This window comes from Plectropomus leopardus, chromosome 4 (assembly GCF_026936395.1).
Source record: "Plectropomus leopardus strain MGB_pleo_1.0 chromosome 4, ASM2693639v1, whole genome shotgun sequence".
NCBI classification, from domain to species: domain Eukaryota; kingdom Metazoa; phylum Chordata; class Actinopteri; order Perciformes; family Serranidae; genus Plectropomus; species Plectropomus leopardus.
In genome coordinates, this window is record NC_142179.1 from 20,727,506 (window position 1) to 20,753,869 (window position 26,364).

At 39.5% G+C, this 26,364-nt stretch overlaps 6 protein-coding genes and 1 non-coding gene across 11 annotated transcripts; 4 read left to right on the forward strand and 3 right to left on the reverse strand.

The window, feature by feature from the left end:
- Nucleotides 1-829: 829 nt before the first annotated feature.
- usp30 (ubiquitin specific peptidase 30) lies at nt 830-7,189 on the forward strand. Of its 2 annotated transcripts, none has more exons than XM_042487450.2 (13): nt 830-981; nt 3,038-3,147; nt 3,238-3,411; nt 3,500-3,603; nt 3,720-3,818; nt 4,078-4,123; nt 4,208-4,302; nt 4,959-5,018; nt 5,111-5,197; nt 5,393-5,473; nt 5,691-5,913; nt 6,005-6,116; nt 6,568-7,189. In XM_042487450.2, exons 1-13 carry the CDS (start codon nt 911-913, stop codon nt 6,818-6,820), a joined length of 1,515 nt encoding a protein of 504 aa, XP_042343384.2. In that variant the 5' UTR covers nt 830-910; the 3' UTR covers nt 6,821-7,189. The 2 variants fall into 2 exon arrangements, with proteins under 2 accessions (XP_042343384.2, XP_042343385.2); XM_042487451.2 differs by lacking the exon at nt 830-981 and adding an exon at nt 1,039-1,259.
- A 1,082-nt stretch (nt 7,190-8,271) lies between these two features.
- Nucleotides 8,272-12,985, reverse strand: alkbh2 (alkB homolog 2, alpha-ketoglutarate dependent dioxygenase). 3 transcript variants are annotated; one of them, XM_088076798.1, is made up of 4 exons: nt 12,818-12,985; nt 9,153-9,434; nt 8,873-9,071; nt 8,272-8,791 (listed from the first exon to the last, which is right to left on the reverse strand). In XM_088076798.1, the coding sequence occupies exons 2-4, from the start codon at nt 9,397-9,399 to the stop codon at nt 8,482-8,484; spliced, it is 756 nt and encodes a 251-aa protein (XP_087932924.1). In that variant the 5' UTR covers nt 9,400-9,434; nt 12,818-12,985; the 3' UTR covers nt 8,272-8,481. The 3 variants fall into 3 exon arrangements, with proteins under 3 accessions (XP_087932924.1, XP_042344109.2, XP_042344108.2); XM_042488175.2 differs by lacking the exon at nt 12,818-12,985 and adding an exon at nt 10,753-10,891; XM_042488174.2 differs by lacking the exon at nt 12,818-12,985 and adding an exon at nt 10,732-10,872.
- Nucleotides 10,216-13,943, forward strand: unga (uracil DNA glycosylase a). 2 transcript variants are annotated; one of them, XM_042488173.2, is made up of 7 exons: nt 10,216-10,452; nt 10,791-10,985; nt 11,072-11,167; nt 12,215-12,312; nt 12,413-12,501; nt 13,307-13,485; nt 13,564-13,943. In XM_042488173.2, the coding sequence occupies exons 1-7, from the start codon at nt 10,354-10,356 to the stop codon at nt 13,702-13,704; spliced, it is 897 nt and encodes a 298-aa protein (XP_042344107.1). In that variant the 5' UTR covers nt 10,216-10,353; the 3' UTR covers nt 13,705-13,943. The 2 variants fall into 2 exon arrangements, with proteins under 2 accessions (XP_042344107.1, XP_042344106.1); XM_042488172.2 differs by lacking the exon at nt 10,216-10,452 and having other exon boundaries at nt 10,674-10,985.
- A 1,312-nt stretch (nt 13,944-15,255) lies between these two features.
- pxmp2 (peroxisomal membrane protein 2) lies at nt 15,256-18,278 on the forward strand. The gene is made up of 5 exons (XM_042487990.2): nt 15,256-15,441; nt 15,851-15,973; nt 16,125-16,287; nt 17,383-17,502; nt 17,591-18,278. The coding sequence occupies exons 1-5, from the start codon at nt 15,332-15,334 to the stop codon at nt 17,657-17,659; spliced, it is 585 nt and encodes a 194-aa protein (XP_042343924.1). The 5' UTR covers nt 15,256-15,331; the 3' UTR covers nt 17,660-18,278.
- isg15 (ISG15 ubiquitin like modifier) lies at nt 18,115-19,778 on the reverse strand. Its single transcript, XM_042487992.2, has 2 exons — nt 19,621-19,778; nt 18,115-19,519 (listed from the first exon to the last, which is right to left on the reverse strand). Exon 2 carries the CDS (start codon nt 19,505-19,507, stop codon nt 19,040-19,042), a length of 468 nt encoding a protein of 155 aa, XP_042343926.2. The 5' UTR covers nt 19,508-19,519; nt 19,621-19,778; the 3' UTR covers nt 18,115-19,039.
- A 618-nt stretch (nt 19,779-20,396) lies between these two features.
- Nucleotides 20,397-24,345, reverse strand: gatc (glutamyl-tRNA amidotransferase subunit C). Its single transcript, XM_042487991.2, has 5 exons — nt 23,959-24,345; nt 23,808-23,858; nt 22,431-22,600; nt 21,610-21,713; nt 20,397-20,792 (listed from the first exon to the last, which is right to left on the reverse strand). Exons 1-5 carry the CDS (start codon nt 24,151-24,153, stop codon nt 20,731-20,733), a joined length of 582 nt encoding a protein of 193 aa, XP_042343925.2. The 5' UTR covers nt 24,154-24,345; the 3' UTR covers nt 20,397-20,730.
- A 391-nt stretch (nt 24,346-24,736) lies between these two features.
- On the forward strand, nt 24,737-24,809 carry trnak-uuu (transfer RNA lysine (anticodon UUU)). The gene has a single exon. It is a non-coding gene; the product is annotated as a tRNA-Lys (tRNA).
- The last annotated feature ends 1,555 nt before the right edge of the window (nt 24,810-26,364 follow it).

The following is a 26,364-nucleotide window of genomic DNA, read 5'->3' on the forward strand; positions in this document are numbered from 1 at the left end:
TTTTTCTTGAAGAAAGGTCATTTAAATACAGAGGCAAGTGCTTATATAGTCATAGTATAGTATGTCGTGCAAAACAGCACAAAAAAAAAGTCATAGTATGATATGTCGTCCAAAAAAGGCACAAGAAGGTCACACACGCGCATATACTGTATATATATATATACACATATATATATAAATAAACTGTATATGCAACAAAAAATATTAGGTACTGGAAATCAACTAAACCCCCAAAGTTGAAACAATTAATAAAATTATATGAAAAAAAAAACCTCGTATAAATCCATGCTGGCCAGGATGACTGATGGAAATCATGCCAAGGGACCAATCTGGGAGGATTTTGGAATTATATTACACTGTCTGAATACCCTGAAATATGACTATTGTTGTATTCCTCTGCCTATTCTTTTAGATTTTATATTCATTTTATTTGTCTTGTCCTTTTTTGGGGGGGGGTTATTGTTGCCACTGAAATGTCTCTGCAGATATGTTAACCTGCCATGTACCAAACCATTCAAAATAAATAAAAAAATTGAATTATTAAAGAAAGGTAATATCCAGCCATCCAAATAAATAATAAACAGTTCCTTATACTCATGTTGCTTTGGAGTACTATTTGTTTTGTTTGTTTTTAAACATTTAAAACAATAGCAAAAAAACAAAAACAAAAAACAAAAAAGAAATTTAAGAAGACGGCAAAACACAATATATTCAAGTTAACATCTGGCCATATGTTGTGATATGTTACCGTGAGAAGGTTTTGGCTGTGGATAATCCACGTGACTTCAGAAATGTGCGCAACAAACATTGAGCTGGTCGGACTGTAAACTATGAGCACACCGGTCCACTCTCCCGTGGGTCCGTCCTGAAACATGTCCCGGCAGACGGGAGTTCCTCCAAAGAGAGCAGGATGTTGTGGTGCAGACCAGAGAGCTCTGATAAGCTTGTTGGGGAGTTCCTTGGCACTGGATCCATTGTCAGGTAAAACCTCTCCGCTGGCAAACAACAACTGACCAAAGCTTATTTTTAGTGCACGGGGTCAGCGGTAAAGCGGGTCATGACGCCGCCGTACGTTGGACTCAAAGTGTAACGTGCGCAGACGGGACGACAAACAGACACCGAGTCAGTCCGGTTATTAAACCTGCTAACGGAGACACGCATCAATGAGAAATCGTACCTTTGTTTCAAGATAGCAGCTTGGATATTTATCAATGGAGGCGACATAGTACACCGAGGACAGCCTAACCTCGGTGTTGTCGGTGAGTTAGCACTAAAGCTAAAGCTAGCTCCTCTACTGTAATGGTAGTGTGAACTGGTTACATATAATTACATATCAATGGAGTGGAGAAAATAGCATAATCAATAAAATACTATTAAGATTTAACTGTGACAGTACCAGATATGTTAAGTTGGAAGAGGCTTTGCTTGATCTAGAGTCGCGTCATGTCTTTTTTTACCTCAGATAAACAGCTCAGAGGTTAATGGATCACTTTATTAATGCATTTAGTTTGCATTACGTGCTGTTGTGTCTGTGTCTTAACCCTTCGGAATCCGAGCAAACTGGCTTGATTTCTACCATAAAGAAGGCAATGAGCAATAAAGAAGAAATTACCCAAAAAGCTAACAAGAAAAGTGAATTTTCTTGTAAAAAAGTACACGAAAATGACCTGAAATTTTGTAATGAAAAAAGAAATGCCATCACTGCCTAAAAACCACAAATCCATTTATAATCCCATTCTACATGCTTCACCCAGAAAAACACGTTTTCGTTTAAAAAAATATAACACTAGATAGTCGGAGTACTGTTGTACTGTGTTTGATCAGGGCTGTTATTCGATCTTAGATAATCACAAAGATAATCACAGCCGCACAACAACACTCCCTCTGCTGGGATATTGCTTTTATACAACAAATGATCATGATTATGAAAATGATTTGTTTGTTTGTTTTTTTATCCGCCGATGCAAATAGTTCCGCAACCGCTGGAAGTGAAAGCTGTTGCTTAGCAACACATAACTTTTCCTGCAAACTAGCAGGACAAAAAAAAAAAAAAAACCTAACTGGCTACTTTTTGTTAGGTATGTCTTCATGTTGTGCACAGGGTAGCTGCCAAGTATCATTGCAAATTATCTGTGTGTTTCCAGTTGAATTGGTCATGTGTCTCTCTTGACTTACCGAGTAGGAAGAACCTCTCCGGCTCACACCTGCATCCTCCGCCGCCTTCAGCTTGGTCACCGGTAGAGTCCCTGTCAGGCCAGGGGCTGTCAAACATGCCCGTGGCTGATTTTAAAGGATCCTCCTGTCTGCGCCACATCTCTGTAATATACTTGTTCACAGTCTTGAGGCACGCTGCGGGTTAGCCAGCTAGCTATACTGAGGCAGCTAAGCTAAAAACAACAGCACGGCTAACGCCTCCACAGGTCCACAGAAAAGTCCTCACAGCAGCTTGTTGAAGAAGACCGCTGCTACCAATGTAGTTTCTTGGGTTCACCTAACTGGATAACAAATAAAAGAATAAACGAGAAGAAAGACCATGTGACCGCTACAACAGCAACTGCTGCCCTTTAAGTTTCTGTAGCCAAAATCCCTACACAGGCCTGAGCGCCGAAAAGACTGGAAGTTCCCCCCACATCTTTTTTTCCTACTCTACGGCAACTCCGGAGGGACACACGGTAGCCCCCCAGAGCAGTGTGTTACACTACAGTCTACAGTAACATTAGATAACTATGGACTGTTAATGTAGGCCTAATTCATAATTAGGAACAGCTGCGAGGCGGAGTGATACATGAAGAGTTTTAAGTCCCACTGCGGTCATACTGTGTGATATCAGCACTGGTGAAATGTCTCCTGACTCCAATCAAACTGCTTGGTGTGAACTAACTGTTTTATAACTGTTGTAAGCAGCAGTAAAGCACAAAGGCACAATAACAATACAAAGCCACAAAAACACAACAAACTGCCAGTTTGTTTGGTAGGCAAAACTGAAGCTTATACAACAGTCCCTGCAACAAATCCTGCTTTCCCACTCGTCTTTCAGGAACAAGATGATAAAAAACTGGGGCGTCATTGGCGGGATAGCTGCTGCAATTGCAGCTGGAGTATACGTTCTGTGGGGCCCAATTACAGAGAGAAAGAAGAGAAAGAGAGGTAAGAATCAGTGTGACAGTGTGCAGCAAAGATTTATGTAAGGCTCTTGTTGTAAAGCAGCAACTTTCAGTGACCTATGTTTCCCTTCAGGTATGGTTCCTGGGCTGCTGAACTTAGGCAACACCTGCTTCTTGAACTCTTTGCTTCAGGGTTTGGCAGCATGTCCGTCCTTTGTCAGGTGGTTGGAGACTTTCTCGGGTTCGCCTGTGATCCAGGCATGCAAAGACAACCAGCTGTCTACGACACTGCTTCAGCTTCTCAAAGGTAGATAAAACCAGTCTAAGTCACCAGAGTGTAGTGGAAATGAAGTGTTTATTTATATTTTTGACAAGAATGACTTCTGCACTGACAGCTCTGTCCAGTGACGAGCCCGGGGAGGAAGATGTGCTTGATGCCGGCTGCCTCCTGGATGTTCTCAGACTGTATCGGTGGCACATCAGTTCATTTGAAGAGCAGGTTAGTCACTAATACTGCTGAGGGGTATTTTCTGATATTTCTATATATATTGTACAGTGCAGTGTTTTATTAAAGTCTTAACAGTTGTCTGTCTGTGTCGATTTATTTCCTCTCAGGATGCACATGAACTTTTTCATGTTCTTACATCCTCTTTGGAGGAGGAGCGGGATCGTCAACCCAAAGTTGCTCACCTATTTGACATGCAGTCCCTCGAGGCAAGTTATCATATCCCCACAAATATCTCTTGCATACTGACGCCTCCAGTACACACTACAGTTCAGCTCAGCCGTTTGGAGCACATGTTGTCTGGAGGGATGTTTTTACACAATTTTGACCCAAACTCTGCCTCCCACACCCTTTAAAATCTAAGTCAGTCTCAGTCTGTGAACTGTAGCCAGTGTTTTAGAAGAGTCAGAAATGATAAATCTGGTGCTGTACTTCCAGTTATTCTCTGTGTATGTTTGTTTATACCAGAGCCTCCCTGATCAAGATGAGAAAACTATGACCTGCAGAAGTCGAGGTATGGAGACAAAGATGTTATGAAGTCTAGAATATCAAACCACCGAGGAATATATTTAATCTGTGTTCATTTTTCATTTTGCAGCCCCCCTTCATCCGATACCAAGTCCTTGGAAGTGTCATCATCCTTTTCATGGTCGTTTAACAAGCAATATGTCATGCAAGCGCTGCGAACAACAAGTGAGTTTGTTTGTTTGTTGCCAAGAAAGTGAAAGGCAAGCCAGTCTGTGTAATCTGACTTTCTGTCATGCCTCTGCGATGGTGACAGCTGTGGTTGGAGGCACTGTGTGTTCAGGTTGTTCATGCCGCCTTGAGGGCATTGCTTGAAAATGAACACAAACATCAAACAAAGAATGAAGGGATTAGATTTTCATGGTCTAATGTCACTGTGACCTTACAAAAAGTGTTTTTTGGCCATAATTCAAAAAATCGTGCTAATTCTGACAAAATCTTACACAAATATCTAAAAAGATACAGAACTGAAGTGCTGACATTTTCTACCCTAAAGGTCAGCTTCACAATCACATCATAATGTTCAGTAAAAAAAAACACTCTTCTGGACATTTTAACTGAGGAACAGAGGAGGAGACATTTGGTCTGATACTCAATTGGTGACACTAATCTTGGGTGAAACTGCTGATTGAATAGATCTGTGCTGTTGGATTGAAGATGTGTGTTTCACCAAAATATATACTTAATACCTTTTATTGACGTCTTCAGTACGGACAGTATGTCAGTCTGGACAGACATGGACGTAAACTGCATCTTGACTGTGTACAATCCCGAGATGGTAACTCTAGTTTCTAAAGGTGATTTGTACCTCTGCTCTGCTTTAGAGTCCAGTGCGGTACGACTCATTTGAGAGCCTCTCCCTTTCCATCCCTTTACCTCAGTGGGTAAGCAGAAATGTCAGAACACATGAATACTAAAAGTTATTGGTATTATGGCATCACTGCTAAATATACATTGTTGTTCTGTTTGTCCTCAGGGTCGACCGATCTCTCTAGATCAGTGTCTTCAGCATTTCATCTCCTCAGAAACCATCAAAGAGGTGGAGTGTGAAAACTGCACCAAGGTACGTTTACATAGACATAGACTATAGACAGACTATAGACTACATAGACAGAAAGCCGTGAAAAAACTAGCATGATGCGACTTTCATTTACATTCATGTGACTGGTATGTTTTACACCAGAAAGGCCCACATGTTTCTTTACAGAGATGTTTTGCTGATTTTGTTTCACTTCTGTGTGGGATGATTTCTCCTCAGCTTCAGCAGGGAAGCACAGTAAATGGCCAAGTTCTAGAAAGCCAGAGGACAACTTTTGTTAAACAGCTAAAACTGGGAAAGGTAACTGTTTATTGTTTATCATGTCATTAGTTAAATATCAATAGCCTAAGATGTTAATCAAGAGTTACAAAATCTGTACATCGCCAAAGCTTTTTTGTGTACTTAGGAAGAGAAATCTAACTGTAAAATGTTTGCTAGATCAAAACGTACCCTTATTGCCTACATTTCGGGAACTGTTTTGTGCTTTCGCTGTCTAATGTCTTCCTCCCTGTGCTAGCTCCCGCAGTGCCTCTGCATCCATTTACAAAGACTGACGTGGTCGGCTGAAGGAACCCCCATCAAAAGACAGGAGCACGTGCAGTTCACAGAGTATCTATCGATGGACCGTTACAAACACAATGCCTCCACACAGCGAAGTCAGCGGATCAAATGTGCGCCGAACCCCATAAAGGCAGAAAGTTCAGACGACTGCATGGGGAAGCCCTCTGCTAACGGCACTGGTGTGTTGGGTTTGTCACCTCTGTGATATCATTCTGCTTCACGCTCAGATTGTTTTTGTCATCATGTATTTGTTGTTGTTTTGTTTTCCAGAAGCGGAGCATCGTAATAACAACAACAAACCTTTTTCCAACGGAACGTGTTCGTCTGTATTTCTTCAGTCTCCTGGTGTGAACCCACAGTTCGGCCTTGCATATGACTACAGGTAAATTAATGTCAAAGGCGCAACAATGGAAGGAACTAGGGCTTGGTGTCAGTATTTGGTAGCAATACCAAGTAGTAATGAAATGTCTCCGTGTCAGATGATACCTGCAAACAGTCTGTGGCGCGATGAAGTCGAGCACAGTGTGTTTAACAGAGCTGGCAGTTCAGCGAGCCAAAATACCACCAAAGTGTTCAGCTCCTTGTTCACAGTATGGGTATTAAAGGAGGCACTCTATTTGTATCGATATCTTAAGTGTAGTGGCTTAATACTTTTTTAAACGATACCCAGTCCTAAAAGGAGTTCATGCATATAAAGCTATTCAATGTTGTGGTAATCAAAGCTGTAGAGTTCAGAGACTTGGAGAAACTAAGCCTTACTGGAAACTACTGGCTGGAAAAGCTGCCTTTTCCTTTTTTTTGGCACCATCTGATCATAGCGTCTTTCCTTCCAGCTCTACAGAGTACCTTTTCCAGCTCACAGCTGTGCTGGTTCATCACGGTGACATGCACTCAGGACATTTCGTCACATACCGCCGCAGCCCTTCCTCACCTCGCACCTCTTCACCCTTCAGCTCCCAGTGGCTTTGGGTGTCGGACGACTCGGTACGAAAAGCCAGCCTGCACGAGGTGCTGTCTTCCAACGCTTACATGCTCTTCTATGAGAGAGTCCGAAGACTGAATCTCGCTGTGCGCTCAGAGGAGTAACCAGAAGTTTACCACCTCACAGCCTGACTGAAATCTGCCTTTCCGGTCAAACTGTCACACCTGTATGTGCCAGTTATGACTTGGTTACCGACAGGTGGATTACGACTTTGTGACGATGAGACCAGAGAGGAAAGCCATCCTACTGTAGAGTTACTGTCGGGATGATTCTGCGTCGTGGATCACAGCAGCATGCTAAAGGTCATTGAATGAGTTCAGACAATAATTCAGGAGTGGACACTTAGCCTGCTGCTTTGATCCAGAGGAGGAGGCTCTCGATCCCAAAGATTATGGACATGCAGGATTTTTCGTTAAATATCTTCATGTAAACTACTTTGACACGTGTGACAATTTCTGTCATGTAACATCCTGGCTTCAGTGGGACAAAAAAACAGAAACACCACACAATATGGTACACTCTGACGTAACAGCCCTGTAAAAAACTGTTCATGTGTAACGCTTTTGTCAACTCAACTCTGTGGCATTGTTATGATGCTGTAGTTATTTAGTGTTAAATTGGAACACGATAAACGTTAAGGTGTTTCTGTTATTTTGTCCTCTGCCTGCACATTACAGACACAGAAATAGCTGATTAGGAATTCTTGGAGATGTTACTTTAAAGTTGTTACATATTATAAAGTCCAATAGGTAGAATCTTCTCTTAACTCTGGTTCTCTATCATTTAATTTGCCTAATCGTTCCTCGCAGTGTTTGTAAAACTGTATTGGAATTAATATTTTAATGACATTGAATTTGATATTTTTCTATGTGTCCAGTAATCCTTACACTGTCATGATTTGCAGAGTAGAGATTAAAGTGCCATGTTGTCTTCAACGTTCGAGATTTTTAACACATGAAGCCACGTGTGCTGCAACTGACGTGAACACACAATATGATGCATCAGAGCCGTCCGGCATGGTGTTGATGTAAAACAGTTGAACAGATTACTAATGATCTGCTCTCAGTTAATAAAGCCACAGTATGACTGCAGATTATTTGGGCAAGTTATCCTGAATATTTTCAGTTCTGTGTAGCTGCCATTCTGCTCCCACCAAACCAACTAAATTGAGACATGGCCTGGTGCAAAACTCCTCGTTAATGTTTGCGATTTGCACTAATGTATATTCATGTGAAATTGTTTGTATTTGTGTGCAATCTGTAAAACTTGATTGTTTTCAGGTATTAAAAAAGATAAAGAAAGAAAAGTGGAATTTGGAGTTTTTTTAGGCCTTCGTGCTGGGCTTTCCATCTGTAAGTCCCCGTCTCGTTAACAGGGGAGGGAATTCATTCAAATCTCGCACAGACGTGCACTTGAACTCAGTGATGAACTGATTATATTTTTGGTGGGCATCAACAGTCACTGTGACCCCCCCAAAGCATGTTTTTTGGCCATAACTCAAGAATTAATTTGCTAATTTCGCAGAATTGCACACACACACACATGTCTACTAGGATAAAATGAAGTTATGACATTTTATGTTCAAATGCTCAAAGGTCAACTTCACTCTGACATCATATGTTCTGCAAAAACTTTTCTGTCCATATTCAACATCTGAGGAACAAAAGGGGAGACATTTGGTCAGATACTGGGTTGGTGAAACTGACCTTGGTGCCCTCCTTGAAACTGTGCTGACGCCCTGACCCCGATGATAATCCATGCTTGGTCATTTCTTTCTGTCCAGTAGGATGCGTCTAAAGGTGAGGTTGATGCGAGGCTGGGAAATCTTCTTCCGAACAGGGAGGCTGTGGTACCAGAAAGTGTTGGTGGGCGAGTTCATGAGAAGCAGGCTTCCATGAGCGAGCTCCAGCTTCACAGGATCAATGTGTCTGCGGCTCTGTTTTCCTCGAGCGTCCCTGTGCCGGAAGACAAAGTCTCGTGGCGCTCCGAGAGAGACAGAGGCGATGGGACAGAGGGGATCCAGCTCCTTCTCATCATCCCGATGCTCACCCATGTGATCCTGCCCGTCTTTGTACCTGGAGGAGAGAAGAACGATTTCAGCAGGGAGACAAACACCAAACTGCGACCTTTAAAACTTGTATTCAGTGTTTTCTCACCTGTTGACCAGAACAAAGTTAAACGTTTGTCCGGTTGTTTTTGTGACAGCATCCCGAATATATTCCAAAGTTGGAGTCCATGGGCAAGCTAAACGCGTCACTCCAGAGTAAGTGTAGGTGAGACCTGCATCTCCATATGTGGCCTGCTTTCTCGGTATATTGTGTACCTTTCCAAAAATCTGCACCTGTGCTTCTTCTCCTGGAACACAAACAGCAACAATCATTCAACAACACTGCACCTCCTAGTCACAGCGTTACAGATAAAGGTTGGATGTCGTACCTGTTGAGTAGACCACCTCGTCCTCTAGCTGTTTAAAAAGCCGGTCTGCTTCCTCTTTGGAGAACAGCAGAGCATAATCACAGTCCAGTCCCTCTGACTCTATTTTCTGCCAGGGAACAGGATGGGAGAACTCGTCTTCATCCTCCTCCTCCTCCTCCTGCTGCTTCATCCGCTCATCTCTCTCCAGTTTGATCTTCTTCTGTGGACTTCTGGCATCGTTGGTGCATTTTCTCACAAACTTTTCCATTACAGTAACCTGTTGTCTGTTGGTCTCTGAGGGGCCTAAATATGTTAGTATGTAGATATTAACAGCTCATTCTAAGGTAACACACAAAAAAAATCATTTCCGGGTGACTATAAACTCATGACAAGTTATGAATATCATATACCATTTCTGCCAATAGATGCCCCTAAATCCTACACGCAAGACATTTAATACTGATTTTGAGATTTCAATAAATATGGGTTTAAAAAAACCCAAACATATTCCATATGGGTCTGTGGTGGTACTGCACTGGTTTAGTAACCGTCTCAGTATATTTTCACTTTTCAATTTTCACAAATTTGAGCTACAATTTGTTACATTTTGTTGAATTCTGGACCCTTTCAGAAAATACAGGGTTGCAACTAACAATTATAGCACAGTCCCATTCAATTTACAACCACTGAAGACACAGTAGTGCACCAAGTCTGCATATTTTATGAACACAGAGCCAAAAACCGACTCAAGTGATTTGTCTTTTAACATAATAGTTGTCAATTTATGTTTTGTCGATTGCCTAAACACTCAAGCAACCAGTTTATTTTAGCTCTACAGAAACGGTATAGACAACAACGACCTTACATTATGCCTTTATACAATAACATATCACACAATAAGGACAATATATATCTATATATACACAAGTATATCGTATATATACACAATAGTTACAGTTAAGACGTGTATTTCTCTCATATGAGTGCTAAGTGCTTCACCTCCCACAAACCTTAAACAACACTTATTCACAGTTTGTCTTGAACGAAGCTCAGCTCATTATCATAACTGTGTCGTCACTGTATATTGGCGCCAAATACATCTTAATCCCAGTCACAAACTTCAGGTTTTCTGAGGAGCCCACCGCCGCTGCGCTTTTACATTAGCTAGTAAGTGAAGATAATTAGTTTACGGCAGCTTAGCGCCACGGTATTTTTCAGAAAAATGATAGGACAAAAGACTATTCATTCATTTTTTTCGCCTGTCTCAAAAAAGAGAGTTTCTTCGGATATAACTGAAGCCGAGGAGGATGCCAAAGACCCGGTAAGCGTCCCTACGTTACTTCAGTTTGTCAGCAAACATTAGCCACATGTCTAGCTTACGCTGTTAAAACATTAAGTTATTAAAATTAAAACTTAATTTACATGGTACTTGTAGGACTATTTCAAACACAGATGGATTTGTCCCTCTCCCGCGACAATTCAGTGTAACCCCATGCTGCGTTCAAAAGCACTGCTGTGTTCTTGCTTGTTGTTAAAAGTGCTGCTCAGAGCACGAGCATGTTTGTTTTGCGCTGTCGACGATTTCTGAAGCCATGCTTACCTGCGGCTGCACGCCTCTTACCAGCTATCTTTTCTTCTCAATACATCAAAATTTTGCAGAAGAAGCAGAAGGCCTCGTCGGTGGATCCGTCCAGTCCGTCTCCAGCTCCTCTGTCTCCGGAGCTGCTGGACCGGATCGCCCGCAACAAGAGAGCCGCGCTGGAAAGACTCGCTTCCGCTCAGACACCTCCGGGGTTTGGTGAGAGCTGGAGACGGGGACTGTCGACCGAGTTTGGAAAGCCCTATTTCAAACAGGTGAGAGGACAAGTCAACACACTGCACCCGCCTCTGTCTCTGTTGCTTTTTTAACGTGTTCAATAACTGAACTTTCTCTGCCACAGTTGATGAACTACGTGGCTGAAGAGAGAAAACGCCACACTGTGTTCCCTCCTGCGGAGCAAGTCTTCAGCTGGACTCAGATGTGTGACATCCGAGATGTAAGTTTGACTGCACTGGGGACTGTCCCTGACCTGTGACATTGTGCTTGACAACAAAGTACAAAGCTTTTATACTGAAAGAAACAAGCAAACACTTTTTTATGCAGAATTATTCAAAATAGAGGTTGCAGAGTGATTTATGGTATAAAGAAAAATGAAATTAAACAGACACTATATGATATGTAAATATATAAAGTTAGAAAATTTCAAAGTTCATTTTAGATCTTTTTGGGACAATTTAGTATGTAAATGCATGGCAGCATGTGTCTCTATTATAGAAGCATTTCACTGCTGGTAAGGTGGTCTTTTCATAAAACTGGGCTTTTAATGTAGTAGAGAGATAAACTGATGATACATGAATAGAGAAAACAGAGGAACAGGAATGCTCTGTGCCAATAAATGCCCCTGTTAGTTGGTGAGACTGCAAACTTTTTTTTACACAGTTAACAATATGTGGCTGGCAGGTAACAAACAACCTCATAATACATATTTAGGGTCAGTGGCACAGATGAGTCTGTGCTTTGTGGATAAAATGGGAGTAAACTGAAATATGTTAAGTTTAGTTTGGCATTAATTGTCAAAATTGTAAACTTAAAACCAAGCCACATACATACACATACACAAATTCATCCATAATGGACACCCATTACATTTCCACCATGATTTATGTATTTATTATTGTTGTTGCTTCTATTGCTATTGTTATTATCATTATTATAATCACATCTACAACTCACGCATTCAACCGTCTAATGAAACACAAATATGATGCTACTGAGACCATGGCAGTACGCTGCCCCCAACTTCACCCTCCACCACACACACACACACACACACACACACACACACACTTGCATGTTTTTGCCCTGTCTGTGCTTACTTTCTGTTTGTTTATTTGGTATCTTCATCACCATCTGTGTGTCATTGTTTGTCTCCCTTGACTGTTTCTATATTATTTTACTTGTTTTCACTTGTTTTGTTATCACCACAATTCACAGTTTAAAAGAAAAGAAGTTACATAACTTGAAGATGTGTCTCTAATTCCAGGTCAAAGTGGTGATTCTTGGCCAGGATCCATATCACGGTCCTAACCAGGCCCATGGACTGTGCTTTAGTGTCAAAAGACCAGTGCGTCCTCCACCCAGGTTAAAACCTTATCAACTTGTCAGTTTTCTATCTTAAAATCAGCGCAGTGTTGTGCAATCCTTTAACATATTTATCACACACGATTCTTTACGTTTCCAGTTTGGAGAACATGTACAAAGAACTGATGTCCGACATTGAAGGCTTTCAGCATCCTGGACATGGAGATCTAACAGGATGGTCCAGACAAGGTTTTTTAAAATTTTTATTATTGTTAATTTTTTTTTATTTTTTTTATGAGCAGTTTGTTTAAGGTTCGTGTGACTTTTTTTGTACCTGTGGGTGGATTTGGTTTGCAGTAAAAAGTACAAGGCATCCACTGACAGTTTCAGACACCACAGACAACATACAAGATAAAAAATGATGAGAGGATGCAAGATAAAATGATAAAAGTGCCCCAGTGCTTATCAAAATGTAAAATTTGTAACAAAAACAATAAACCACATAACCAAACAATCCAAAAACTATAAATAAATGAATCCTAAATGTAGGCTTCAAAATGCTTACCAGTGTGATGGCAGCAGGAGCAAAGCTGTTTTTAGAGCACTGGATTTTACACCTTGAGTCTAAAAACCTGTCCGGAGGGGAGAAGTTGAAACTCATTGTGCAAAGAGTGCAGCTCACATTGAAATGTTATGGACCTTTTTCACAGGAGACATTTTAACAAGTCACAGCAGGAAAAGCACAGGTGTAAATAATGAAATTAATGATGGTTGAATTCCATTTAGCTGCTTTGATTTGTAGGGTCCTGGTATGTGCGTGCATGCTCACTGTCACACCCATAGAAGAGAGCCATCATTAGTAACACCTGTGTGCTTTTCATATTAAGACGAGTCGAAATTAAATTAATTAAAAAAGGTCCATTGTCTACAAGCTGAAACTGTCTTGGGATGCCGGGTTCAGCTGGGGCTAATGTTTATGTGTAGTTGCACAACAAGAGCGCTGTTGGTGATTAACTGACCTGCCGTCCTCTCCATCTGTGACCTCGCTCTTCAGGTGTGTTGTTGCTCAACGCTGTGTTGACGGTCCGAGCACACCAGGCCAACTCCCACAAAGACCAAGGCTGGGAGACGTTCACTGACGCTGTGGTGCAGTGGCTCAGTAACAACCTGGAGGGCCTCGTCTTCATGCTGTGGGGATCATACGCACAGAAGAAAGGAGCCTCCATCAACAGGGTGCGTGTGCACTGTCGTTTTAAACCAAAGCTTTTCATCGTGTTCATGCGTCTAACATTATGTTCTCTGTGTTTGTAGAAACGCCACCATGTCCTCCAGACCGTGCATCCTTCTCCTTTGTCTGCTCATAGAGGATTTTTTGGGTGCAAGCATTTCTCAAAGGCTAACGAGCTGCTGGAGAAATCCGGGAAGACTCCCATAAACTGGAAAGCACTTTAAGTTGTTGTGCATGTTTTTGAACATGTATGTTGGTAAACTACAGACCAAAATCCACCCATAAGCTTTCACATTGTCCTGTTGTTTAGAGATTTCTTTATAAAAGAGTTCATGTTGGCAGTTTAAACTGTTGTGTTTCATGCTATACTCTGACTTCTCCCAGACTCCTGTTTCAACATTGTAAATATGTTTGTATTCTTTCTTTTTTTTTACTTTTTTATTAAAAGGTTGGTTCTATTAAAGTGGTTTCAGAAAGTGGCTTTTTCCAAATGTACTCAGGAGTTGCTGGAGAGTTAGAAATGAACTAAAAGACACAATGTGTTTGTGCTATGACCACTTAGTATTTATATGGCTTACTGTGTCACATACACTTTTCTCATGATGGACATTTTTACTTGTGTGGCATTAATATTGGCTGCATTCTGTTTGCTGACAGGGCACTATTAGTGAGAAAGCTGGCTAAATGTTATTAAGATTGGCATTTTTCTTGTGCTTTTCCTACAATACAGGGCTAAAATGTATGCCATTGAGAAAGGTTTAATACTATTAGAGGTCACTGTGTTATGCCACCAGGAGGGGCCAGAGTAACACAGATGATAAGCCAAAACAAAAAACAAATATCCTTTTTAGTATGCTTCACAAGGCTAAGAAAAGTTAACTTTGCTATACAGTTAAATTAATTTTCATTCCAATCTACCTCTGTATTGTATTATATCAGGGGTGGGCAACCTTTACTATCAAAAGAGCCATTTCTGGCTCAAAACGAACAAAAAAAAATCTGTCTGGAGCCGCAGGTAACACAACACATAGTCAAACTAGCCTATCAATATTATTGATGGGTCTATATGAGCATTCATTAATATGTTTTACCACTATTTATTATTTTTGTTACATTAACTTTGCAGTGTTGGTGGTAAAAATTAAAAGATCTATCCATGCACTATTATTATTATTATTATTATTATCTATATGCATTATTAACTTCTCCATTTTCCTCTGAGACTTCTATCTTGGATCTGGAATCCATAGCTAGTCAAGCTTTTTTGATTCAGGAGCATCCACCGCTTTTGAAATTTGGCAAAATTAAGCAGAAAAGGCACCAAGGCCACAGAAATATGAAGCATATTTTAGTTAATGAAATGCTAATACATTTTCATATTTGGTGTACAGGCTACATATTTTTGCAATTGAAAAACTGAATGAAAATCTTTTAAAAAGTAATCGCCATTCATTTCCATATAATTTTTAGTCAGAGACACAGGAGCCACTGGGGAGGGGCTAAAGAGCCGCATGTGGCCTACCCCTGTATTTTATCATGCATTATTCTCCACACACACACATTATATATATATATATATATATATATATATATATATATATACAGTTTATAGAACATGTAACAAGCTACTCCCCAACACTGTGCAAGGAAAAGTATGACATACAGTTTGTTTAACTTATTGTGTGTTAAACCTAAACTCCAGATGATACCCTACATTGGTGTTGACGTCGACTTGAAGGCGTGGCTTCGCCAGTGACGCAATGACGTAACCAGGAAGAACTGGGCGGCTGCTTCTCAGCTTCGTCCTGTCAGTTGTGTGTCGGTGATGATTGCTCAGTTGAATTACTGACAATGCCTGTGGAGAGCCTGCCAATCCGGGATGCGTCCGTTCAGTTCCGCTTACTACAGCAGTATCTGGTTCTTCTGAAGAAATACCCGATCCTCACTAAGTCTGTCACGAGGTCTGTAACTTCGGTTATTCACTGACTGTTAGTGCTTTATCACTTTCCTGCAGCCTGGTGCTTCTTTTCTGTCGTATCTCTCAGCTTGAGAGTCAAAAATGAGACGTTTTCCTTCAGTAGAGTACTACTAAAGTCGTATCATCGTATTTTTAAAAGTTATTTTTTGCTACAGTGTAACCAAATCGCCATATGTTAGCAGTTCTGAATTGATTTGTTGACATTAACGTGTATTTTTTCAGGCCACTTTGTTTGCACTGACCACAAACTGCCCCTTTGTGTGTGCTCTGGCTTTAGCCAATCAGCATCTGCACAGAAAACCTCCCCCAGCAAGTCTGTCACACTGATTTTATTTGATCTGAGAATGCACACTGATAGAGTTGTGTTTATTGTCTGTGCTTGATGTTTTTAGTGGCATCCTCTCCGCTTTAGGAAATCTTCTGTCTCAGACTTTGGAGGCAAGAAAAAAGGCCAAGAATGGAGCCCCGGTCAGTGAGATTGACACAGCTGGAGCTGCACGCTATGCCATTTATGGGTGAGACATTATATAGAAAAGAAAACTGAGGGCTGATGTGCTTTTCATGGCTCATCTACTGCAAGAAAATGAATGTAATAGTGTGTTCCAGTTAGACGACACTGTGAGACAGTGATTTGCTAGTAATATAATGCCTTGCTGTCTATTTCAGGTTGTTTATTACCGGACCGGTGAGCCATTACTTCTACCAGCTTATGGAAGTGTGGATGCCCACTACAGACCCGCTCTGCATAGTCAAACGTCTGCTACTGGATCGCCTTATTTTTGCCCCTGGCTTTCTGCTCCTTTTCTACTTTGTTATGAACGTCCTGGAGGTGGGTCATCTCCCACGCTGTGCTTCCTGAACGTCTCACACTGACACAACATTGGGGGGCTTGCAAGAGACATATTTTACAAAGAATGGTCAAAATTGCTGCAGCAGAGGCCGAGATATCCAGAGTCTTTTTGGTCAAAAATTGTCTTCGCTTCCCAAAATGCAACTTGATAGAGTGTTTCATGAAACCCTTAGGCCAGAGAAGTACAATTTCTTTCAAACTTAGTGCCCCTCTTATTTTACAAATGAAATAGTACTTTCCGTAGCCCTTTTTACACAGAGATCACACTTTGGACCGCTAGAAAGTCCCTTTTATATGCCGCCTTTGCAGTTTCACGCAGAACCAAATTACAGCATCAAGTGTTTGATTAAAGTCAGCATGCTGCCATTGCGGAAACAAAAGAGGTGTTACAGGCGTGATGTTTAACACAACAACGCTTGCCTCTGTTGTGACATATATGAGTTGGAGACCCTTTCTCAATAATAACAAAGGCAACATGGTAGCAACGCTCATTTACCACCTCTGTTATTTGGTAGCTGATGTTGTCCTCGACGCAGCAGGTGAGGAGCTTCCAAGTCTCATTATTTCCCCAATTTGCGGACATTTTCAGCTGCTGTTCCTCCTCTATGAGTCAGCTGCCAGTTGTTGTTATCTGCTTTTTAAAACTCCAGCCATTGGTCGCACCGTAACACGCCATCAAAACATCACACCTGTCTTGCACATGCTGCCTTCCTGCCGGCCATCACTTTTATACAGACCTCGTTTTGGCGCCGTACTACGTCTGTTGCTGCCTTAAAGGCGAGACAACTCTGTCCCCCTATTCTGTAGGCATACCTTTTACACAGGTGAGGCGCAATAACAACACAAATCATCCTGTCTTGAGCAAGTCATGTAAAGGGGACTCATGACTTGTGTGATGTGTAAAATTGGTGGACTGCCCCTTTAAATAAGATGTACTGCCATCCATGTTTCAACCTGGATTTTTACCACAGTATTTAGTTCCCTGTCTTCATGTTATATCTACAGTATTAAACACATCATTAAGGTTTTTATATATGAATAAACAAGCATTTAATTGTCCCAATCTGTTTTCAGGCCAAAGGTTGGAGAGACTTTGAAAATAAGATGAGAGGAAGTTACTGGACTGCTTTAAAGATGAACTGGAAAGTGTGGACTCCCTTCCAGTTCATCAACATTAACTTTGTGCCTGTTCAGGTAGGCATCTCACTGGCATCCTGTCATCGAACGACTGACGAGTCACATATTGACACTAAATATTTCCTGTGTGTGTTTGTGCTTTCAGTTCCGAGTGCTGTTTGCCAACATGGTGGCCTTATTTTGGTACGCCTACCTTGCATCTGTGAGGAAATGAAGCCGTCCTCACTGAGAAACTAATCTGGAGGAAACTGCTTCTTCACAGTGGCTTTAACATTTAGCAGTTTACTGCACTACTGATGACCTGTTTCTGATCTGGACAGTACTTCTCACACTGTGGCTTCTCTGATAAATTCATAACAAGCCTTTACAATGAGCTGAAGCCATTATAACATGCTGCTATATTTTGGATAAATTACTGTAATTACAGAACATAATAAATGTAGTTTATAATAAATGTATTTTTTACAGAATGCTGCCAAAGTATTGTAATATGTAGTAGTAAACATTTAATTATATGATCGAGACAGCATCTTTTAAATATTGGAATAATGTAAATTTTGAATCAGTGCCTATATGTGCCTTTCTGGTTAGCTGTTGTGAAATGCAAAGGGTGTAGCTCTAATCTGGAGCTGAGGAAGTGGGACAGGAAATGTGAGGAGACATGCAAAATTACATTTGAAACTTTATTATCTTTTAAAAACTGTGTCAAATTAACATTTTCCAATTGTGTATTTTTCAAAATAAAATGAAAACATGCCATGTTGTGAGTTAAACATATTTGTACTGCCAAAATAAAACAATTAAACAAGTTTTTAAGATGTGGCAGGATTACACATCAAGGAATGCATCATTTTTTCCAGTGACAATACAAATAAGAAATATGTAATTTATGACTTTAAGATTTTCATCCAGATTAAATAAAAGAGACAGCCTCATAATAACTTCATAAAATAAGGGACTGTACTTTATCAGAGTAGAGGCTTGGAAAGTATATGATTTTTTTCTTTTTATATCATGACCCTACCCAGGGCTCTTGATATTTTTCCTTGAGCCTAAGTAACTGGGGAAAATGCATAACCCTCCTTCCAAAATAATTAAATTCCACAGTTTGTGGCTATGATAAATGATGTGATTTTGTAAGTTTTTCAAGAAAGCCCGCTTTTCAAACCCCACTTGCAGGTTTTGGGGCTCTAAATATATTTAAAACAAATACAAAATATGACAATTTAAGGCTGGATGTCCCTTCCCTGAGAAAAATCAAAAAATGTAACTTCCTCCCCAGTACCAAGAAAATTGCGCCTTCATCATTTGGGATAACGCCTTCCCCTCTCATAAATAACAGTCCCGAAACAGGTTTTGAAGAAATGACAGGATTACACATTAAGGAATGCATTAAAAAAAAAAAATTAAAACACAAGTAGGGAATGTGGTATTTGCTATAATTTAGTTTCATTATTTATATTAAATAAACTATTAAAGACTATGTAACAATAACTTGCTGATTTAAAAAACAAAACGTGTAGAGAACATTAACTTTCAAATATTACAACAATGATTTCCAGAATATTTTATGATCTAATAACCAGGTTTGTTCTCAGCCTCCTCTCAGGCGGAGGCTCAGGTCGATGGTGCTGTTTGCGACGACGCCGTAATCCGAGAGTTTACCGTCCAGCATCTCTCTGCTCTGGTGAATGAGCCTCTGCTGGCTCACCGGGACCCCCTCTCTGCTCTGGACCCTGCTCTTCAAGTTGTTCACGGTCTCGTCGGATTTGACATCATAGGTGTTTGTCTTCCCCTTCTCGTTTCTGACAAACACCTGGATGGTCGGCGGCTGGGTCGCCAGCAGAGACACCCTGGCCCCATTGTGTAAACCGTACGAGCTGACCTGCATCAGGTCGTTGTTGAGATGAATGTTTTGCCCGTTAACAAACATCAGCTTCTGGCTCTCACAGGGAACTCCAAATTTCTCCTGGATGCGTTGTTTCAGAGAGCCCACTGTGTCCCCTGGGAGCACCCTCAGTGTGTGGGAAGTCCCGTCCAGCTTAACCACGGTTATATCCATGATCAAAGTGTCCTGAAAGATTATTTAATACATCATTAAAACAGGCTTATTCAAGGGAAAAACCTCGCAAATACGCTGAGAAAAAAAAAAAAAAGTTAATAGAGAGAGCTTACCTTGCGATGACTTTTGTAAATTCGTCCAAATGTTCAAGTCTCCAGACGGTGTCAGGACAGAAACGATGCTCAGCCGCAGCTGACTGTGGTTTGGCCTCATCGCAGTTTATATAGTCTGCCTCAGCTGATACACTCCCTCCCCTGCACCTAAGATTCGTTTTCCCTCCTCTGCCCTCATAACTTTCGGTTTTCATTCTCCAAACATGACTCTGCTGTACTCGTGTTATGGGGGCAGTAATGTTTTCATCAGCATTAACGCTGACTTACGTGAGAAAAGTCGTTTCAAATGACAGAAAGTTTACACGATTTGAGAGGAATTTATATGTTTAAAACACATATTGAGGGTATATTGATTTGGTTGAATGGAGAAGGAAAGGCAATAAAATATTTTTTTGTGTGTTTTATTAAGATTGATGTGTTCTTATTTTGTCTTGAATGCTTAATTTTGTTTGTTTTGGTCGAGGTGTGTATGGTTAATAGCCTACAAGTTTCGTTTTTTTATTTTTTATTTTTAAAAGGGTAGGATTTTATAAGTTTTCACCTCCTACTACTCCTTTTCGGCTATGAAATACTTATGTTGTTTATAGATTTACCACTTTCAAATCAAGTTTAGCCATACAAGTGGGGAAAGAGCAGGTAGTATGAATTAATGACAGGAAACTGAAGACAAACTGGGGACTCCCACTGTAGAGGGCTGGATTATCTTATGTAAGGTCAAATCAGGACAGTCTAGTTTGAACTAGGAATGCAAATCATTCCATCACATGACATGATAATCACCTGTTCATAAAAGACATTTTCTATGGAAACAAAACAGAAAGAGAAAATTACGTATTGTTTTTTAAAAAACACTAGAATAAAAACAAGACACAAATAACATTAAAACAATGTACTGCCAGAAGCAATACAGGTTGGCAACACACTGCTCATTCACAATTTCAACAACATGAAACTGAAACTAAAGAATGAAAACTATACAGCAGGTGTCAAATGAAACTGAAAAATACAAAAACTGGATGCATGACTAGCAGTTAGATGGAGTTCTTTTCTTTCTTTTTTTTTGGTTTGTTTGAAAAAACAACTTCCCAGATGGAAAATTTGGGATAAATATCAGAACTCTGAGTGCTTCAGCATGGTGGCCCTCTCCTCCCTCTTTGGTAGGGGAATATTTCCTGTGGTGAGAAAATAAATAAGAGTTAAGGATCCTCATAATTACAGACCAAACAGCATGAAAAAAGTACATCATCTTTAATTTTAGATTCAGCTTTCTCACTGCAGCATTATGTATGGAGCAGCAGTTCCCAACCTTTTGCCTTAAGGGACCCCTTTTCTATCAGAGTAAACTGACGAACCCCGACTGACAGATACAGTACCCTCAGGAAATTTGTATTTAACGAGAAAATTAGATTAAAATTGGGCAGATTATTTCCTTTGAATATTGCATCTAAGATTAGCTGTCCTGTTATTTTTAGGATCTTTTTTAATAAGATTCTTTAAAATTTTAAGACTTGATTTTTATAAGATTCAGGGTTTTTTTTTATTATTGCATTGTTTCATTTGAGTACAAAACTATGCAGAGGTCAAGAAAAATTGCAGTATGCAAAACATGTGGGTAGAAAATTACATAGATGCAACAACTTCCAACAAACATGTCTTGACAAATAAATATTTTAAAAAGCATTATATGATTTTTGTAAATTTAACATGTTATTACTCTGTTTTGAAAATTTTAAAACAGTTGGTGAAGAGCGCGTTATGACTTCTTTAGGACTTACTTGTGACGTGCAGGTTTAAGTACAAATATAGACAGCAGTATGAATATGTAAGGGAAGAGCATGTGTAGTGCCCTACAGGCAAAGGTATGTAGTGTGTTACTAGTAATCCATCAACCAGTGAGGCAGAGACAATTATTTTTTATTCATATATTGTCTAAATAAAAAAAAAAAATCAACGCTGTTTCCAAATAAATGCTTTCAGGTTTCTTCTTACCTGGTGGTGCCACAAAATATTCTTCAACTGTGTTTTTGGAGAGCTGAAGCAGTTCTTCAGCACAGTCCCCTTCCATCACTGCGTCGTCCCTCAGGTGTAATGACCTGAACGGATAAACATAACCACATTCATACAACAGGCTTCACAAAAGTGCTACAGTTCATTTCCACTATTCTTTCTAACTGTGATGAAAAGCTCCACATGCAAATAAGATGCTTTCCATGACAGTCTATGCTACCACAGACTGTAGATGACATACTGTACTATGACTTTTTCATGCTACTTCAGAGGACATAATAAAAAATAACCTTGTGCTGTTTTAAATGATAAAAGCAAACCTGACTTTTTTTAAAAGGTTATTTTAGACAGCATACAAAACTATACCCTTTTCATGCTATTTTGAACAACATACTATAGTATGACTTTGACTATGACATTTTCTGCTTTTTTTGTGCATCATACAATAGTATGATGTTTTTATGCTATTTTGCATGACATACTATAGTAGGACCTTATAAATGCTATTTTAGACAACACAGTAAAACAGGACTTTATTAAGGTTATTTTAGATGACATACTAAATCATGACTTTTATATGCTATGTTGCATGACAGACTATACTATAAATATTTGTATACAGTTTTTAGTGATACTATATTTTGACCTTTTTTGATGCTGTTTTGGACAACATACTATGACTTTTTGATGTTATTGAGGTTACATACTATAACTATACATTTTTTTGGCTATTTTGGACAACATACTCTATTATAACTTTTTAATGCTTTTTTGTGTGAAATGCTATATAGTATAGACTATACCTGTCTTCCAGAACAGAATCCATTGGTTCAACCCCTGACGTGTCAACAACATGAAGTTGGTCTGCAAACCGTATAGCTTTCTCCAAACAGTTAAGTCCCTGTTTAGTGCGGAAATCAACCAGGGCAAGTCGCTCCAGTTTGTCCACCAGGTCAGCAGGGATTTGGGTAGGCTGTAACATTAATGGTATGTTGGTTAAAAATGTATGTTTGACAGTTTCCTTCCACCATCACTTAAGAATGCCTTTAAAGGTCCAGTGTGAAGGATTTAGTGGCATCTTGCGGTGACGTTGCACAAAAGCCCAAAGCAAGTGCACTAGAGACTGACAGCAGCTAATCAGCTCATTTCTGGTTTAGCCCTCCATTAATCTTATTGGGACAAAATGGTTTAATTTTCTAGATTTTCTAAATTGTATTATACTGAATGAATCAAATCCCAAGGGTGCAACTAGTCATTTTACAGGGGTTAGGATGTTTAAAAAATGTATCCACTAATTTACAAATGTGTTTTTCATCGTGTGAGTCTATAGGAAAAGTTTGTTTGGGCTCCGTGGCATCATGTGACAGACCTGTAAGTTGTAAGTCTGTGTTTAGCCAGTTGTAAAGCTCTTCCTGGGGGCTTGGAGAAGACCCCGCTCTATATAGGGATATAAATGATTCATTCTAAGGTTACGAAAACAAAGCCATTCTTATTTTCAAGCGACTATAAACTTATCAAAATAGATTTCTGAATATTATAAACCATTCCACCATTTATTCCTGTAGACAACCCTAAAACCACCACACTGGACCTTTGACTCTAACTTACAATTGAGTAAAGTCATTACATCCTTTAAAACTTCTAATCAGCAAACACAGTCATGACTCATGCCACGTACTATAATCTTTGGCCTCTGGTAAGCTCTGCCATTTGTTTTGTTGACGGTATTGTGTGACTTTGTCTTATTGTTCCTTTAAATCAAAACAAACAAAAAAAACTTACAAAAACTGAAGTAACAGTCTATTTAGTAAGATGTTCCTGCTTATAGCGGAGGGAATTCGGAAATAAACACACTAAGTTCTGCAGATATCCACTTGAGTTGTCCAACTCAAACTTCTTAATATATTTGTGTGTTTCCACAAGAACTGTGGATTTTCTCCCTTGCTGAATCAATTACACTGAAAAAGCAGTAGGAAGGGATCTCTAAATTTTCATTATGAGTAAAGGGAATTATTACAGCGAGCAAAACCTGTTTCAGTGTAAGTACCTAACCTGTTTATTGTTGAAAACAAGGCTTTCAACTACATCTAACATGAATGTCAAGGCATTAGGCCACTTCACACAATCCAAGCAAAGTATTATGTTAACGTCCTATCAGTCATGGCTCATGAGGATATTACCGGGGGAAGTTGGTCCTCTGGTACTGGTTTCCATGTTGCAGCCTGTGGTACCTATTAGAAAAGACACATTGAGTATTAGACTGACAAGTCAATGTTCTGCTTTAGCTACTGAAACTTAAATTAAAATAACAATAACTGACCTTTAACATACCTTTGAATTGTGTGGTTGAGAGCTTAAAAGACGAGTTACAGTTGTTGTGTAGCTCTGCAGGCATCTGTTTCTTCTTCTGTGCAAGTTCTCCACGTGTGTTTGTGAGCATCCATCGTATCTTGACAGGTTAAATGAAGGCCGAGTAATTTTCAGCGACACGCCACAACATGCGCGTCTGGCTGCGAGGCTCGACATTTTCGGGACAATTACGTCGCCAGCTTTGCCCAAATTGTACACAAACTGTGTCACATTTTGTAAATATTTACTAACGTAACAGGAAGGTCAATCCTAGCATGGATTAAGCTAACGCCTTGTCGTCACTAGCCTAGAGGAGGAAGTGGCAGCGAGAGACTTCACTTCCACTTCCTTCCTGTTTCGCCGGTGCAGGGTAACCGACTGACTCGTTTTAGCTGAAATGCAGAAGTAGCGTCATAAATGTGAAGCAATGTTTGATACATTCAACGTTTAACCCTCCTCAGAAAAAAACACCGAGTAACGTTCTAAAGCATTTGAGTTACACTTTATTTCAAATGTTATTTTATCGCGAAACCAGCGTTTCCTGTGTTGAATGCTGCCTTTGAGGTATGCGTGTTATCTTAATGCGTGACAGCAGTTACATATTTGGCAGTAGTAGCCGATACAATGTAACGTTAGCTCAGGCATCGCTACTAGTGACTTCTTCTATTTTTCTAAGGCACTAATCACTATGAAAAAAAAATCACGTTTCCATTATGCCTTGTCACTATATAATGTATGATGGTCTACTGCTCAACAGAGCGCCCGGATAGCTCAGTCGGTAGAGCATCAGACTTTTAATCTGAGGGTCCAGGGTTCAAGTCCCTGTTCGGGCGTTACAATTTTCAAGCCTGGAAACACAGCAGTCATAAAACCTGGATGATCACGTTTATCTATGGGCTGGCATCAAATTTGTTCTTTCGATGTTTCTCCAGAATTGACAGCATTAAACTTCTCCATCTTTAACAGGCCTGCTAGGTTAACTGTCGCTCACCCACCTGGAGGCACAGAAAGTTTGTTGTCTAACTAGCTGAGATAACATGTTAGAGTTCAGACTTTTATTTTAGTTATCTGGCTAAGTAGTTATCTAGCTAAAGCTTAATTATTGTAGAGAAGAAACGAATATTACAGGGATCTCATGTTGTGTTTTAGTTTGTTGGTACTCTTCTAATAATATTAATAAATGTACCTATACAGCACCTGTACACAAACAGAGTTTACAAAGTGCTTTGACAAACAAAGCAAATGCAGAAACGTGATACATATAAGCATACACAACAATCGAAAGCCAAAGAATCCTACTAAACAAAAGCCAGACGTATGAAACTAAGGTAGAGTTAAGATAAAATTACAAGAGGATGAATAATGCAAGATACAGGACACAAAATGCCCTTTTAAAATAAAAAACCCAAACAACAAATAGGCAGATGGCAATTGAAGTAATAAAACCACAAATGACAAAAAGGAAACTGAAACAGGTCAAATAAATACAAAATAATATAAAATAGATAAAAAGACAACATCACATAAAGGCAAGTATATAAAAATGTGTTGTATGAGGTCACTTTAGGTTGGTAAGCTCACTGTTTCTGTCTCTTCAACAACTGAGTTTTGTATATATTTTTTTCTGTTTATGTTAATATTAGTTACCTAAATCAGCAGTTCATAAAGCAAGGATTTTTAATCTGAGGGCTGAGGTTTTAACACCATCCTCAAATAATATCTTTTTTTTTTTTCTGTATGGCGCCTACAGCGATGTCAGTGGCATCTTTCAATAGCGTTGGGCCAAGTTAGCGGCTCCGTAAATGTTAACACACATATGCATAATGAAAGCATACTAATATGTTTTGAAACTGCTCAAATGCTGATGTTTTATTTATTTTTGTATTGGTGTGTTATTTTTGTATATCTATACAGTATTTTTGTTTTTTTAGCTACCATATATATTGTAGAAGCAAGGTTCAAGCAATCTCTGACTTAATGAAAACTCAGATAACTTGGATAAGAATGAAATGATCAGATTTTGTTCTCGTAAATGGACATCAACAGATTACAAACACTACCACATTGCGTGAAAGCATGCAAATATATTCAAACAAGACAATTACATTGTTGCAGTACTGTCAATACTCCACCTTTCCCATTCATTGCTAATTACATCATATTTGCATGTCAAATGTAAAAGACATGAATTATAAAATGTTTTTTCTTTGATACATTGAAAATTACAAACATAAAGGTTACATGTTTAGTGAATGTTACAGATGTTTCTTAAATTAGTAAAAATATCCTTATCTTGTAATTCTATTTTATTGTACTTAATCATTATTAACAATCACATTTTTTTATATATTAAGTGATGTTTTCTCGACAGCTGGCTGTATTAAAAAC

What these genes read in the sequence shown, in the direction of transcription:
- pxmp2 (XM_042487990.2), top strand. Translation starts at nt 15,332, where the DNA reads ATGCCTGTGGAGAGCCTGCCAATCCGGGATGCGTCCGTTCAGTTCCGC. An exon ending in CTCACTAAGTCTGTCACGAG is followed by an intron (nt 15,442 to 15,850) that starts GTCTGTAACTTC and finishes TGATGTTTTTAG; the next exon opens with TGGCATCCTCTCCGCTTTAG. An exon ending in TTAACTTTGTGCCTGTTCAG is followed by an intron (nt 17,503 to 17,590) that starts GTAGGCATCTCA and finishes TTGTGCTTTCAG; the next exon opens with TTCCGAGTGCTGTTTGCCAA.
- gatc (XM_042487991.2), bottom strand. Translation starts at nt 24,153, where the DNA reads ATGTCGAGCCTCGCAGCCAGACGCGCATGTTGTGGCGTGTCGCTGAAA. An exon ending in CTCAACCACACAATTCAAAG is followed by an intron (nt 23,859 to 23,958) that starts GTATGTTAAAGG and finishes CTTTTCTAATAG; the next exon opens with GTACCACAGGCTGCAACATG. An exon ending in GATTCTGTTCTGGAAGACAG is followed by an intron (nt 21,714 to 22,430) that starts GTATAGTCTATA and finishes TTATCCGTTCAG; the next exon opens with GTCATTACACCTGAGGGACG.
- isg15 (XM_042487992.2), bottom strand. Translation starts at nt 19,507, where the DNA reads ATGGATATAACCGTGGTTAAGCTGGACGGGACTTCCCACACACTGAGG.
- unga (XM_042488172.2), top strand. Translation starts at nt 10,689, where the DNA reads ATGTTTGTTTTGCGCTGTCGACGATTTCTGAAGCCATGCTTACCTGCG. An exon ending in AGATGTGTGACATCCGAGAT is followed by an intron (nt 11,168 to 12,214) that starts GTAAGTTTGACT and finishes CTCTAATTCCAG; the next exon opens with GTCAAAGTGGTGATTCTTGG. An exon ending in CCAGTGCGTCCTCCACCCAG is followed by an intron (nt 12,313 to 12,412) that starts GTTAAAACCTTA and finishes TTACGTTTCCAG; the next exon opens with TTTGGAGAACATGTACAAAG.
- alkbh2 (XM_088076798.1), bottom strand. Translation starts at nt 9,399, where the DNA reads ATGGAAAAGTTTGTGAGAAAATGCACCAACGATGCCAGAAGTCCACAG. An exon ending in CGAGGTGGTCTACTCAACAG is followed by an intron (nt 9,072 to 9,152) that starts GTACGACATCCA and finishes TTTGTGTTCCAG; the next exon opens with GAGAAGAAGCACAGGTGCAG. An exon ending in AACTTTGTTCTGGTCAACAG is followed by an intron (nt 8,792 to 8,872) that starts GTGAGAAAACAC and finishes TCTCTCCTCCAG; the next exon opens with GTACAAAGACGGGCAGGATC.
- usp30 (XM_042487450.2), top strand. Translation starts at nt 911, where the DNA reads ATGTTGTGGTGCAGACCAGAGAGCTCTGATAAGCTTGTTGGGGAGTTC. An exon ending in ACTGCTTCAGCTTCTCAAAG is followed by an intron (nt 3,412 to 3,499) that starts GTAGATAAAACC and finishes CTGCACTGACAG; the next exon opens with CTCTGTCCAGTGACGAGCCC. An exon ending in TATGACCTGCAGAAGTCGAG is followed by an intron (nt 4,124 to 4,207) that starts GTATGGAGACAA and finishes TTCATTTTGCAG; the next exon opens with CCCCCCTTCATCCGATACCA.